The sequence below is a fragment of the Vigna unguiculata genome, chromosome 4 (genome assembly GCF_004118075.2).
Source record: "Vigna unguiculata cultivar IT97K-499-35 chromosome 4, ASM411807v1, whole genome shotgun sequence".
In the NCBI taxonomy this organism is placed as follows: Eukaryota; Viridiplantae; Streptophyta; class Magnoliopsida; order Fabales; family Fabaceae; genus Vigna; species Vigna unguiculata.
Genome location: NC_040282.1, coordinates 33,994,537 through 34,010,603, shown reverse-complemented (window position 1 = coordinate 34,010,603; position 16,067 = coordinate 33,994,537). Strand labels below are relative to the sequence as shown.

Below are 16,067 nucleotides of genomic sequence, written 5' to 3'. Positions count from 1 at the left end.
GGTATTTTTGTGAATTAAAGTTTAACGGGTACGGGTATCCACAGATATGGATACTATGATACCCGTACCCGCTTCGTTAACATGCGGGTATCAAAAATACCCGTACACACGGGTAGCGGGTATCCATTTTTAATATCCATTTCTTATCCATTGCGGGTTTTATCCGCGGATACCTATGGGTACGAATATTTTTGACATCCCTACACGTGATGTTAGTCAACTCTATCGAAAATGAACCTAATTGAAACACTTTCTCAAAAGTTGAGATGCAATTAACATTTCTTTTAGATCGAGTACCTATTTGACACACTAACCCCAAACTGGATAATATACAAGTAATTATATATATATATATATATATATATATTTTTTTTTTTTTATTTTTTTCTTCTTTAATTCAGAGGATTAAACCCTGCGTCATCTCCACATAAAACAAAACACAGGATATAATTAGAAAAACACTTATTTGCCATTTGTCCAACTTAGAGTAGTGAAGTTCCTCAGTCTTTAGTTAGTCCCATCACACAGATCAAACTGACTCAGTTTTCTACACCAACAGCAGCAACACGCAAACTACACCTACGGTTAGGGTTTCCGCCATTCCCCAAATACCCATTTTTCAAAAATTAGGGATTCTTCGGCCATGACGGACGGCTATTGGAATCGCCAACAGGCGCTTCTCCCTCACTCCGGCATGCTCAAGCGACCGCGTTCCGAATATGGTTTTTTCTTTTTCCCTCGATTTTCTTCGTGCTGCAGTTTTGGTTATCTTTTGTGCAATTTGCCCACTTTTTCTTGAATTGTTGTGAAAGTTTGCAATTTTCTGTTTCGTTTGTAAATTATTGGTTAAATTGTTCCATTGGTCCCAAATTTCGTATGAAAATTTGAATTTGATCCCTCATTTGGAAAAAATGTTAAATAGGTCCCTAATTTTGGAAAGTTGTCTCAATGAAGCCCCTTCCGTTAAAAATGCAGAAACAGCGTTAAGAGCACAGTGACGTGGATATGGTGGACTGAAACGTGTCATTTATATTTAAATTTATTGAAAAATAGTTCAGAACCTTCAACATTTAGAAATATCCGAAGTTGGTCTTACCTTGTGGAAATTAATGTTGTCATCGAAGGGCACAAACTTCCTGGCTCCGGTGGAACGAAGCCATGTGAGAGTATTTCGACAGACTGGTAAGAGGATGAGAGCCATGTTGAACTTGAGTGTCTCTGCAGCACCCTTGGCTATGGGTATGCAGTAGCTCATGACTTGAAAAGTTGATCTGTTTCTATACTGGAAAAATTTCCAGCCAAAGAGGGTAGCAATGGTAACCCACCACAATAACAAAATCCAACCCCTTCTCCAATACTCTAATGCAATACATTGGAGGGTCCTGCGCAATCTTTGTATATCATTTCCAGACCTTGTATCAGTCATATTTTGACTCCAATTTACGCTTGCACTGCTCAGTTGTCTGCTGTAATTCATGTATCTATCTTTTTCTAGTAATAACATTTCCTCTCACTCTTACCTCGATATAACCCAGGTTTTCTGGATCTAATTCTTCCATTATTAAGGAAGCATATCCTTCAGCTTGTTCCTTTAGCTTTGATAACTTGTTTGCGGAAGCACTGAGCATTATGAGCTGTTGAATAAGATTAAAAACAGAGCGTATGAACAGACATAATATTCTCTAATTATTTTTTTCTCTTTTTCATGATTCATGAATACATCCTATTTGCGGGATGAATGTGAGGAGCAATACAGTCTTCTCCGCATTAAATTTCCAGCACAAACATCCCACACCCTCGCTTCTGTTCGAAAGTCAAGTTTCCAACACCTCTTCCTCCGATTTCAAAAAACCCTAGACGAACCCTGAATCCCAATTTCGCCCTTTCTCTTTTATTACAACCCTTTCACTTTCAGTTTTATTACACAGCTTAATTACAGCTTAATCCCAAAACCTATTACAGCTTAATTACAGTTTTATTACAACCTATTAATAACAGTAATTATTAAACCATTTCATATTTCCACGTGTACCACATTCAATATGCCACTTCACTGTTCAGTTCCGTTCACCATTTCCACGTCACTGTGCTCTTAACGCCGTTTTTGCATTTTTAACGGAAGGGGCTTTATTGAGACAACTTTCCAAAATTAGGGACCTATTTAACACTTTTTCCAAATGAGGGACCAAATTCAAATTTTCATACGAAATTTGGGACCAATGGAACAATTTAACCTAAATTATTTGTTGTTGGTTGTCGCAATTTATTTGGGCGTTAAGTGCCAATATGCTTGCGCGTTAAACGGTGCTAATTTGTTCGCTTGTTCTAGCTTATTAGGTTCTGTTGTGGTTTAATGGTGTCTGTCTTTCTTTGGTCTTTCCGTTAATTTGTGGGGTTTTTATTAACTTGCGTTGGGATCTTGGTGTTTTTGTTAGAAGACAATCGATCAATCTTCTAGTGTAGAATTTGTTAAGGTTTTGTTAATGTAGAAGACAAACGCCTTTTGGACTATAGACATTGCATAGGGTTTATACTTGGGGTGATAATTCAATTTAAGGTCTGAGATACTGTTTATTTGGATTTCCTTTTTGTTTACGATATTGGAGAGCCCAAATAAGTTGACGCCTCTCTTTTTATTTTTGTGTCTGTTTCCTTTGCTACACAGTTTTGGATTGGTTTTGGGAGAGGGGTGGGTAATACTTTTGTTCGTTAATAAATTGGACAAGAAAATGTATGTTTGTTGACGTTAATCCGGAGTGATTGGAAGGTTGCATGATAATCTCATTTGACAAAATCTCAATTGTCGAATAAACGGAATGTTATATATTAAATAAATAGTTAGTAATTACAAATTTAGTTGTAAGTTAGCTACTTTACGTATTGTAGATATAATATAAGCCACCTGGATTTCATTTTAATTGTCCTGTCATTCTATCTTGTCTTGGGCTCTCTGCCGTTTTTCTCCATGGTGTCAGAGTTCTCATTGTATCCACCGTGAAGAAATTTCCCTTTGCATTGCGGCATTGAGCTTTGAGAAAGCTCTATCACACACCCACTCATATACATACACCTTTTCTCTCATTTTCCTACATATTTATGATTGTAAACTCGCTAATTTTGTCTTCTATCTTCCATTTTTACATTATTTTCTGATCAAAATTTTGAAAATCCACATATTTCAGTTCATTTCAAAAAATAGAAAATCCAACCTTATAGCGCAACGATTGCATTTCCATTTGCTACTGGTGTTTTTTACTGTCTAGCTCTTGTGAATTCAACTTTGAAACCTTGAATTCCTCTCCTCTCTCTCTTGAATTTGGCATTGCATTTTTTCTTGGTTTATCCACTTTTCCTACCTCTGGCACCCTGGCTTTGTGAGTTTTATCTTGTTCACCATTGTGGGAAGTTGACAGGGGAGCCTCATGTAGTATACCTAGAAAGAACACGTTCTCTTTCATTGGATTGGGAAGAAGTGTATTTGTCTGTTTCCATCTTCTCATAAGAGATATTTGGATGAATGTGATTCCCTTCTATTAACCTGGTTACATTGTTGATCTTTTTTCAAATTGTTTTCTTCTAATGTTCTTTAAATTAAATTTATTGCTATACTCATTTTTCTATCCGTTGGATTAGATATGCTGATTGGTGGATTAGTTAATTTAATTTTATTATGTACAATTAGGCTTATTAGGTCCAGAAGGTTTAGTTCATGAAAGCTTGTGTCGTGTGGTACATTTTCTGTCTTTTCGTGTAGTTCTCTTTTAAAACCTTTTCTGTTTATGTCATTTTGGCTTTATTAGTTCCTTTTAGTATATTGGATCTTGATATTCTGATGGTGCATGAGTTGACAAGTAATGATATCTTTCTGCTGTGTCAGCAAATCATGATTTGGGTTTCCTAAAGCTGCACCAAAAAAGGACATTCTTCTATTCTATTCAGTCTATAGCAGTGCCAGTGTATGAATAGGAAACATATATGATGGAGAATTTTCAATATAGTGTTTACAGCTTTAGTACTCTTTGCTATAGAATTGATTTGTATCAATTATATTTTTAATGTTATTATTTTATTTTTTCATTTCAGATATGCCAGCTTCTGGTCTGTCTTCAGGTAATGAGATTCATAATTATATTGCTCGTGATGATGACCGTACTGGGCACCGAATGCTAAAGGACACAAAAACAATTGGAACTGCTTATGATCGCTACCTTCAGAGTGGGGTAACACTTCATCTTGCTGTGCTTTCTTAAATATTTCAGTGTTGGGTTTTTGGGCACTTTCACTACTGTTTTTTTGGGTCTTTCACTGTTTGCTTATGAGATCATGCATCCTGTTTTGTTTATACAGCAAGTTTCTTCATTTGCCTCTGGGGAAGCCAGTACAGTTGGTGGTATTGGGTTGGCTAGGGGTGGTGGTGGCGGATTACCAGGCCATTCACTAGCTGATCCTGCTGTTTTGGGGCGTCATGGGGGTGGTGGTCCAGATCTAGCACCAAATGGACGGGGTGTTAATTATGGTGGTCAGCTACCTGTAGATGCTGTTTCCAGGCCTGGACCTGAGACGGTACCTCTACCTCCAGATGCTTCTAGCACTTTGTATGTTGAAGGCCTCCCATCTGATAGTACAAGAAGAGAAGTGGCTCGTATCCTTTTTATTCTAATGCAATGATTGGGAATTATCTTATTGCTTTTCATTTATTTCTGAGTTACATTGATTTTAGTTCAGTTATTCAAATTCCTTGACATCACCTTAGATATTTTCCGCCCCTTTGTTGGGTACAGAGAAGTGAGACTTGTGAGCAAAGAATCCAAACATGTAAGTGTACTGTTTGCAACAGATGCTTCTTTTCATCTTTTGGTATTTAGTTTGTTGGTAAAAAGTTGATCCTCTTTGTGGTGAAATGGCTGTTCATTGCAGCGTGGTGGAGACCCTTTAATCCTTTGTTTTGTGGACTTTGCAAATCCAGCTTGTGCAGCAACTGCTATGAGTGCCTTGCAAGGTATCATTTACAATTACCTGCTGATATAAAAGTAAATTATGTTTTGGTTTTGTAACTTACATACCTGCATCATTTTAAAATGAGATGAAATGTTGATGATTGTTATGAATTAGAGAGCATTCAGGCAGAATTTGGTGTGCAAATAGAATCAAATGTGAACATTCTGCTCTATTCTTGTTTGTTCCACCCCCTAGTGAAACCAAAATGTCATCTACGCTTGAATCTTATGTTCTAATTTATATTTAAAATGCCTTCTTTTTTTGTGGAACTGAATTTGCACCTCATATCTTGTTATGCTTATATCAAAACGCGCCAAAGACAACCCATATTTCATATTTTATCCTATTCTACGCACATGTCAAACACTGCCTTTGCATGGTTAAACCTTTTGAACTAATGACTATTGTTGGGAGCATGTTCCCAGCGATAAAACTGTTAGAATATCTATAAAATATCTCAACATTATTGCATGTTAGAATATTTTATAGTTATTTGATTACCTCTTGGGAGTAGTTTCTATATTTCATTATTTTCTTTTGCTTAAGCTATAGGAAGGAGGGAGACATTGAGCTGAAACTAATTAGACAACACAGATGCTTAATTTATATTGAAAAAAAGGGAATCAACACGGTAAATAGAGGAGATTTCGTACCCTCTTATCGTAAATATGATATGGGAATAAATAAAACGTTTTTAATAAATAGACATATAGTCTAGATATTTTTTATGACAAGATTTGCGGTATAACACCCCCTAAAAGCTGAATCATTTAGGTCATATGTGCCCAACATCTTGCAAATATAAACAATCCTTGGTCTTCTTAAAGACTTGGTGAATATGTTAACCAGCTATTCACTAGAGCCAAAAAATCCAGTGATGTCATTGGACACCAATTTTTTTCTTATGAAATGGCAATCACCTCAATATGTTTGGTCCTCTCATGAAAGACAAGATTAGATGAAATGTGTAATGCCTAGTTGTCACATTTGGTGCATTTGAGAAATTTTATCAAATTTAAGCTCTTTAAGTAGTTGTTTTAGCCATTACCTTAGAAGTGACTAATGTCATTGCTTTGTATTCTGCTTCTGTACTTTATCTTGCCACGCATTTTGTTTCTTGCTTTTCCACAATAGTAAATTACCTTCAACAAGAATGCAATACTTGAAGTGGAGCGTATATGGCTTGGTGAGATTACCCAATCATCACCAAAATACCTTAATTTTACTATATCCCTTGTCTTCATAAATGAGGCTTTTTCTGAGAGCATTCTTAATATGTTTCATGATTTGTACGACTTCATCCCACTGGATTTGACAAGGAGAGTTAAAAAATTGACTTACTGTGCTCATTGTAAAGATGATGTCAGGATGAGTCACAACAATGAGGTGATGTCAGGATCAAAGTATGATTTTCCTTGATAAAGTACAAGTGTGACACCCAAAACCATTAGTGTGTCCACAATCTTAGCATTTAAACATCATTGTTTTGTCTAAATATGTCCAGAGCATATTTTCTTTGATATATGACCAAACCATCCCTGGATTGCGCAACTTCTTTACCAAGGGAGTACCTCAAGTGTCTAAGATCTTTTGCCTATAACTTTTAAGCAAGATATTATTTTAGTTGGACAATACCCTCCTTATCATTTCCTATGATAAAGATGTTCATATATACAATGAGATAGATACATCCTCAAGGATAATGACATTAAACCAGAGACCTACTTAGATAACTCGCCCTAAACAACAAATCTTGTAGGTCGCACTATGGAGACTTTCTCATCAAGATCACCATGTAGAAATGAATGTTATGTTAAGCTGAAACAGGAGTCTAGTGGTGAATTGCTATAATGTAAAAGAAAAGTCGAATAAATGTCATTTTCGCTGCAAAAGAGAAAGTGTCAGTATAATCTTCATAGATTTTGTCAGTTTCCTTTAGCAACTACATGTCCTGTTTTAAGTGTACAACCATTGACACCCAACAATTGATCTGTCAGTTGGAGGAACTAACTCCCAAACTATTATGAAGGGCACAAATCTCATCAATTGATGCTTGTTGCTACTCTGGGTGAGATGAAGCTTCATTGGGAGAATTAGGAATAGGAGTAGGAGATATTGAGGAAAAAAAAGTATAATGTGTGATGGAAACTTGATGATAGTTTAAGGTAGAGCATATATCATTTTAAATAATAATAGACTAGTCATATGTAGAGAAGACAGGGTTCAGTACGGGAGACAGAGATGGGGAAGGATCAAGCGTGACCCCCACTATATCATTATCTATCAAAGATGGGTCCCCTACTTGAATTCAATACGCTTGAACGACATTCATGTACTTGAATGGGTGTTGAAGCATATCGAGTTATGGAGAGTCATCTGGTGGTGATGGAGGAATATTAACAGTGATGAAGAAGTGATTACATATGTCGTCATTAGACGGAACAAGTCTATATTATGGAATAAACTCAAAGAGATGTTAGGAGAGAACATATCAATTAAGATAAGGAGAGAAACATTGAGACTCTTTTTGAGATCTTGGCACCTGTCTACCAATGTTATGTGTCTTTGGTATAAATCAAACATGCCTCACTACAAATAGGGATGGAAACTAGGTAGGTTTCAGTGAAGTGTGAATATTGGATAACACTGAATTTTTGATTTGTCAATTTTTATCCATTGTTCATGTTGTTCTGTAGGAGCATTTTCAACAATTGTAGTGAAATGGGATTTGTAGCCCATCCCACTTAAGCATGACCTGATTTATGAAGCCCAAGTTGAATAGTGTGACCCGTCCATCTTCTCAATACTTAACAATATGGTGAGAAAAAATGGGAGAATTTGTTCTAGATATTGATGTGGTGTTGGAAGACTTCTTATTGAAATATAGAAAAAAAAATGATAAAATAATCCAAGGAAAGTGAACAGTATTTTGGACTGTTGCTCTAATGGAGCTTCCACCATAGAGGTAGGAGTGCACAAAGGAGGCAACTTAGGCACATGTTGATTGGTTGTTAGGCGTCGATTGGAGTTGTGGTTGGAATGGGAAAGAAGATGCACATGAGGGTGTATGGACAGTTGGATAGCCTTGGCATGGTCCCAATCTTATGTTTGTTAAAGAAAATGATGGTTGTTTGAGAACTTGCTAGAACAATGCATGCAAACGGGAGATAGAAAGGTTTGCCCAAAAACAAATCCTTTGGAGATACTTAGTCTACGACCAAAACAGCTCTGGAAAAGGCTCTAGATAACACATTAAGCTATAAGAAAAAGAGAAACATTGAGTTGAAACCGTGTGTTCTGAAGGCAACATAAGGCTTTATTTACATTGAAAAAATGGAAATAGTACAGTAAATGGAGGAGATTTGGTTTCCTCTAATAATAAAGATATGATACAGGAAAAAATAAAAATGTTGTTCTTAATAATTATTAAAATATAAAATATTAGTAAATTTTATATTTAATAGTAAAAAAATCAATACAGAAAAAAAAGTAAGGAAACAATTATAAAAAGGATCATTTTAGGTAGTTTTTTTACGAACAGTAAAATAAATAAGATAGGTTATGTTGTAAGTAGGAATTCTTTTTAGTGGTTATATAATGTGTACACTAAAAGAGCACTTACAAATAGAATCCTCATTGTTAATAGTTGGTTAGGTAGTTTTTTTTTTTTTTACAAATATGAAAAATAAGACAGGTTATATTCATAAGAGTAAAACAGGTAACATAATGTGTACACTAAAGAGCAGTTACAAATAGAATCCTCATTATTCATAGCTATAGATAATCTTGATATTTTTAATTATATAAGATTTGTTCCTTATTTCAATAATTTAAGAACTTTTATATTTAATTAAGATTTAAAATTAATATTAATATAACTATGTTGGTAGTGAGGGAAGGAAATTTTCAAGAGTTCATTGTTGTTTTGGTTTGGGATAACTTAATGGGGAAGGACATGCTAGTCTCAATTTCTCTACGGTTTCCGATTTTAGTTATGAACACTTGATTTGAGAAGTTGAAGGAAAATTTATTCACATCTAAGAGTGGAAGGTTAAGGTCGAAGATTGATGACAAGGATATTTTGTGAGTCTTACTAACATATGCTTTTGATTATTGATATAACTCTAGCACGGTCATGTTTACCTTATTTAGGACAAGAAGTCTAAGAAGATTGATTGAGTAGCCTTGAGTGAACCAAAAGTTATCAGTTTGAGGTATAAGGAGTTGTGGTAAAAAGTGTTTGAGACAGAAACAAAAATGAGTGCTTTTAAAGCCTTACATGGATGTAATAATTCCAAAGGTATAGGAGAGCCTGGTATTGTTTAGCTTGCTAATTTACTTATTAAGATTTTGAGATATACAACAATGCTAGATAAAGGTATGTTCTATTATACCAGGGTATGCTTAGAATTGTGCTAATTATACAGGAGTATGGACTTAGAAGAGCCTGGTATTGTTTAGCTTGCTAATTATTAACTCTCCAATCTTAATGTAGACAACTCTCCAATCTTCCATTTTCCTACACAATAATTTCCAGAAAAATATACCTAACTCGAAAGAACACATAACACTCAACATCTTTTAATGAAATGAACACAAAACACATGAATAAAAACAAATAAGAAAGCTTAATAAGCTTAAATACTAAGTATTTATCAAGCTTATCAGAGGTGAGGATTTAAGACAATCAATTTGTTTTTATGTGATGAAGGTCTACAATAGAAACCATATCTTTTACTTTAGATTGATGGAATGTTATTGAAAAATGCTTGCATGATTTTTATTGAATTGGAAAAAGCCTATGATGGAGTGTCTAGAGAAGTGTTATGGAAGATTTTGATAAGGAAAGGATTTCACATGGTCTTACACTTAATCTATGTACAGGACATGCATGGTATGCCAACTACTAGTGTAAGAACTCCAATAGATGAGACCAAAGGATTTTCTAGTAGGCGTTAAAGTAGAGATCACGACATTGGACTGAATACTTTGTATTGGGTATCAGTTTATGCATAACAATATCTAATCAGTTATGCGAATTGCTATATCCCAATGGTTTGGGCAAGGAGAGTTCAAGAATTGGCTCACCACACTCGCATAAAAGGAAATATTGGATGAGTAACTATCAGATAGTATAGTTGTCCAACCAACCCATATATTTTCCAAGGATTCGACAAGGGCTTCCCCTAATTGGTTAGTAATTTGACATTAGGATCCATGAGAGTCTCCACCGATTTCGCACTTGATCGCCAGTTTCTTTGATGTTCAAGAGCAGGACTTCCTCTTTGAGATTATTGATACATTCTTGGATTGTGCAACTTCTATACTTAAACAAGTCTCGAAACTTCCAAGTTTTACTTTGGAAGTAGTGAGAGAGGTACTGCTTGAGGCTGATAATTCGTTTTGATCATTTGCTGTAATTTCAATATCATCCACAGACAGTGAGATAAAGTTTCCCTTTGGTGAATGGGGATGGAAGACAGAGTGGTCAACTTCACTATGAATGAAATTGAATTTTGTATAACAGTTCAAAAGTGGCCAAACCATGCTCATGGATTGTTTAAAACCATATAGCGACTTGTGAAGTTGGCATACCATATTTTGAGAACTCCCCCTGAGCAACAAAACGAAGAGATCTCTCCATTCATACATCTTCGTCGTAGTCATGCAAGAAAAGTTCCTAATATTAGATCAGAATAGCTGCCAATGACCGTCAATAATCCATTTTGGGTTAGATGATGCTTCACCTATAGGAATCAGGAATAGAAACGTAAGACAAAGGATAAAGGCAAACCTAATATAAAGGAGAAAAGCAATGATAACTAAGGTTAATATAGTGGGGGTTGGGTTGAGTCAAATACCTTTTCTCATAGAAATAGGTGAATCATGTTCAGTTGGCAGACCCAAATCCTGTTATGAAGAAAGCACTAGTGAATGGTCAACATGTCATCGTGAGTTGTCATAAGAGCTTGTACATTATTGTCATTAGGTCGTGACTGACCTTGATATGTTTGAAGGGGTTGCTACTTGGGTCTCTCCTTTGGGAACATATAGGGGAACCACAAGGTCATCTTGAGAAACAGATGGAGGTGGAATAAAAGTAGGGGTTCTGTGTTGACAGGAGACAGCATTATGTGAGAAGAATTAGAATTATCAAAATAATAAAGACTAAAAAGGGAGATATAAATAAATATGAAATATTTTGAAGGTTGGAGAGAAACAACAAGATGTCTTGTACCTGGATGTGATGTAATAGCCTAGAAGACACATTTAATGTACCTAGCCAAATGTTTGTACCTGGAGTTAAAGATGTCTTGTGATTAACACGTTGTGAGAGCTGTATCTCACTAGAAGCGTTAGGGAAGATTGCCACGGCCACGAAGGACAAGAGTTATCTTAATAAGATTCTTTTGTGCTTAACCGCCTCGATTTGTTGAGGAGAGTGTGCATAGAATGTTCCGTGAAAAATGTAATAGATTTACCAGTATGAGTAATCAAAGCGGTAGTAATAAGATTAACCCAGTATGATCTGCAGGCTGTGGGGTTCTCTGTCGGATGTGTAATGTGAGACCCATTGGCTGGGTAAGGGGACGAGGTTGGGTTTGGGGTATAGCATTGATTAGTATAGAGATCGCAGAAAATTGGATGAGTTAGTTTGGACGGACATGTGCAGAGACCGACACAGTAGCCTGTGAGTAGAGCAGTTGTATGGTTTATATTTGTTAGAAGAAAGCCAAGTAATATTTGATGAAATTGTTTTGAGAGATGAAGAGGTAATTAATATTTTAAAAGTCTGGTATTTGACATACTTGTATAGCATTGTGTGATCCATGTAGCCTATGTCAACTACTGTGTATAAGGCTTTCGTCCATCATGTAGTGATTAAAGGAAATTTATGTTCTCTAAGAATACTAAATAAATGACTAGAACCGAAAATGAATAAGATTAAAAAACCTAGAATACAGTGGCATGTGTGTGACTACTGTGGTCAGGTGTGCTCCATTAGTTGGGAAAGCTAACAGTTTCTTATACTTAACGAGTTCACATATTATGGTGCAGAAAAGTTCTTGGTGTTTGCTGACATTGTGGTTGATGTACAGGTTATAAAGTTGATGAACTCAACCCTGAGTCCAGTCACTTACGGCTTCAGTTTTCTCGGTATCCTGGTCCAAGAAGTGGACCTGCATCTCGAGGTAAAAGATGAGCTGCTTCTCATAGGCCATTTAGGTGTTATGCTCATCTGAATGTCGGTGGTTCTTTATACCATCGTATTGGGGGCGATACTCCAACTGCCATTTTATTTGTTCCCTCCGGATACAATCAGTCCTTATTAGGTCATTTGAAATGCATAAAATATTTACAGGCTGAGATCAAAGTACAATTTCAATTAGAAAAAAATCTAACAAATGTGGATTTTTAGTACATGTATTCAATTACTCTGCTGTATCATTATTTGTTAAATTTAGTATATTATTAACCGTGCTCCCCAAATCACTTTTATTGGTTATCAAACATTATCAGTTATCCTGTTACGTTTCATACCACATTGGGTGGACTGTAATTTAATGTTAGTTATTATTCCAAAAGCTTAAAATGGTGTTCCCTTTCACCGGTGCCCTTCAGGTTTCTTTCACTCCTTCTGCAGCCCCACAAACTCGATTTCAAAATCCACCTTTCCACAAGTTTGTATAGTAATTTGCTAGTTTAGACATCGCAATTGTTAACCTAAATTGGTTAAAACCTTTCAAATATTTGATCAACGACATCTGAACACGTTTATATTTGGACAAAGTCCCGATATGAGCATTGGTTAAAGGAATTTGTAACAGAATCGTTCAAGTCTCTCACTAGAAGAAACTGCATTTTTCCATGTAAGCATGAGATACTCTAGTTTTTCACCGGGGCTTTTATGCCTTGAAATGAAGTTAATTAAGCTTTACTTCGTTAGAAAAAGGACAATAGAAAATTTCGAAATCAATGACCATGGTAAATGTGCTAGACTCTGCTTATAGGTTTTGGTGGTCACTTGCTTCTGAAGTATTTTGTCATATGAAACGTGGTTTGTAAGTAACTGGGACTTTGCAAACTTTGTAGACGTTTGAGGTAGGCTATTGCTTTCTGCATCCTATAATTACTAACTGCACCTCCTACAATAAGAGGGAAAGCTTTAATCATCCTTTATAATACCTTCACCGCGGCAGGGGAGAAAAAGAGAAAATTAAAAAGAAAAAACTAATTTAAAAAATTTTATTTAGAATATATTTGATGTGTTTTGAAAAGCTATTTCCGAAATATATTTTATATAAGGATGTTCTGCAAAATTTGTTTCTATAAGTTTCCAAAATACAAATCCTGAAGTTACTTTTTTGAAAGACAAAATGATTATTTTGAAAATAAACCAGTAACATAATGCGTGCAGGAATAAATGTAAAAAATAAATTATCTCACCATAGTTTAAACTAATATTAGAAAAGTTATATGGTCATCACTTTGAAAGTTGATTTGGAAAGTTAGAATCCACTTTAGATATACTTTTAGGGTAATAATAAGAGTAAAAAATTATGAAACAAGAAAGTACATTATGAGAAGACCATAAAAGTATTTACGTTGGGAATGCTTTCTAATCAAATTCTCAACAAACAAAATTACATTTCTATTAATAATAGCACATTGATTCTTTTAAGGTAAGCTTTTTTCATTTTCTTTTTCTTTTACTGAAGCATTCTCTCCCGTATTTAATATAACACACAGTTTGGAATAAATTAATTATCTTCTATAAGATATTTTACAATTTTTAATATACTATTAGAATTTTTTTCTTTATTATCTTTATGAAGTATTCTGAATATGTGTGTTTTTATTAATTAGTGAAAAGAAAAATTTAAAAGTCAATAACACTGAAAGTAAATTTGATTTATTCATAATATCTTTTAAAATAAAAGTAAAGTTAATTAAATTAATTATCTTTTGTTGGTATATGTAACTTCATTATAAATACTTGTACGAGAGAGTTTACTATTATAAGAGCAAGAACTTGAATGAACTAGTCTTGCCGTTTCTTTTGGGTTTGTGTCCAATTCTACACTTCAAAACATTTTTTCAAATTATGAATTTATGATACTATACTCAATCATGGTGTCAATTTTTCTCTGCAAAAATTTCTATTCTGTTCATTTCATTATATTTGTTTATAAGTTTAATGATTTATTCAATTTTGTGATTGATATATTTGTTATTAAACTTTCATTGAAAATTTTAGTCAAAGAATTTGTTTTGAAAATCTAATACTGATACAATTGAATAATTTTTTGTTAGATGTCTTATTACTAACTAATCTGAATTATGATGGTCTTCACTGACCTATATAGACACATAATTAAGTATTTTTAAATGTTGTAATTTGAAAAGCTTAAGTATGTATTACGTATGTATTCATTGGATCTTGACCACATTATGCTTTAATTTGGACAATCTATTAACTTTTCTTTTGTTTTGAAAAGGGTGTTGAAAAAACATCTTTTTCTTTTTTCTTCATACAATTATATGTGTATCACACTTAATTATTAATATTACTTTAGAAACAACTTTTTTCGTACATAAATCAACACAAACATTTTTATTACAATTAAATTATAGTAGAGGAAGTTGATACAAACCTAAATTACCTAACCTAATTAGCATGAATACATTTAATCGTCAAAATTTGTCAAACCTGGCTTGCTTTGTCTTTTGTCAAAAACTTTTATTGGTAATTTAATTTTTATTATATTAGTGTAATAAAAATGTCAATCTTTTAGAAAGATTTATCGGAGAAAACCAATAAAATATAAGTTTAACTTACGTAAAAAAAATTGACACTATTTTAAACGAAAATCATATATATATATATATATATATATATACATATATATATATATATATACATATATATATATATATATACATATATATATATATATATACATATATATATATATATATATATATATATATATATATATATATATATATATATATATATATATTCTTAACATGGTAGGGTTAATTCTTTCGACAAGAGACTTTTCCATGCATTGAATGCATTTATTAATTTAGATGGATTGTAACTTTGAGGCAAATACTTTGAATAGGAATTTTTGAAGCATAGGATAAACGAAAATTATGGATACAACACTACATATCTTCAAAAATCAACAATCGATTTCACACTTAGTTTTTCTTTCATCATGATGGGGGACATAATAATTGAAGGTAGCAAACAGTAAGAGAAAATGGAAATATAAATACTTTAATTATAATAAGTATAAATATTAAAAAGTTATTTATTAGTGTAATATTCAACAAAATTTAAATGGATCTATGATACACAAATACAATTCCTCTAACGGATATGACACATATCAAATATAAATACATATTAAAAAATTGTACAATAACTTTTAAAATCATGATATGATAAATATATAATTATTAATTTATAAATTAAAATTAAAATCATATATATTAAATATTGTAAAAAAAATCTAATAAAATATTATCATTATAAAATTACTACTATTTTATAGATAAGATACTTCAATAATAAATATCAATAAAATATTTTAAAATAATAAATATTTATTTATTTATTTGTGTGTTCATTATTTTAAATTATTTTATTAATATTTATTAGTGAAGTATCTGATCTATAAATTAGTAGTAATTTTATAATAATAATATTTTATTAGATTTATAATGATAATATCAAACACATCTAAATCGAAATCAAAATATTCGTATGTATCGTTCTATGCGTTATAATTTGTTATTAGAGTATTGAAAAAATTATTTACTCATAATTATTTGCAACAGTAAAATACATATTATAGTATTAAAAATTCTTTTAGCAAACACTTTCCTTTTAAAAGAAAATACCCCTATCTGATGATCAAGGTTTTTCTGACAAATTTATCTTTAAATTATTGTAAACTATTACACTACTTTAACTTTCAACCCCAGTTACATTTTCTTTTTCTAAAACAATTGATATCATTGAATATACAATTATTCAATTATTCTCCAACTTCATG

At 33.1% G+C, this 16,067-nt stretch overlaps 1 protein-coding gene across 1 annotated transcript; it reads left to right on the top strand.

Annotated features, from left to right (window-relative positions):
• The first annotated feature begins 465 nt into the window (after positions 1-465).
• LOC114182366 (RNA-binding protein 1-like) lies at positions 466-12,530 on the top strand. Its single transcript, XM_028069237.1, has 6 exons — positions 466-722; positions 4,084-4,220; positions 4,348-4,642; positions 4,754-4,815; positions 4,918-4,999; positions 12,099-12,530. Exons 1-6 carry the CDS (start codon positions 644-646, stop codon positions 12,200-12,202), a joined length of 759 nt encoding a protein of 252 aa, XP_027925038.1. The 5' UTR covers positions 466-643; the 3' UTR covers positions 12,203-12,530.
• Positions 12,531-16,067: the final 3,537 nt, after the last annotated feature.

Bases quoted from the DNA above. Each gene is read 5' to 3' on its own strand.
- LOC114182366 (XM_028069237.1), top strand. From the start codon at position 644: ATGACGGACGGCTATTGGAATCGCCAACAGGCGCTTCTCCCTCACTCC. The intron at 4,221-4,347 runs GTAACACTTCAT...TTGTTTATACAG, and splicing joins ATCGCTACCTTCAGAGTGGG to CAAGTTTCTTCATTTGCCTC. The intron at 5,000-12,098 runs GTATCATTTACA...GTTGATGTACAG, and splicing joins TGCTATGAGTGCCTTGCAAG to GTTATAAAGTTGATGAACTC.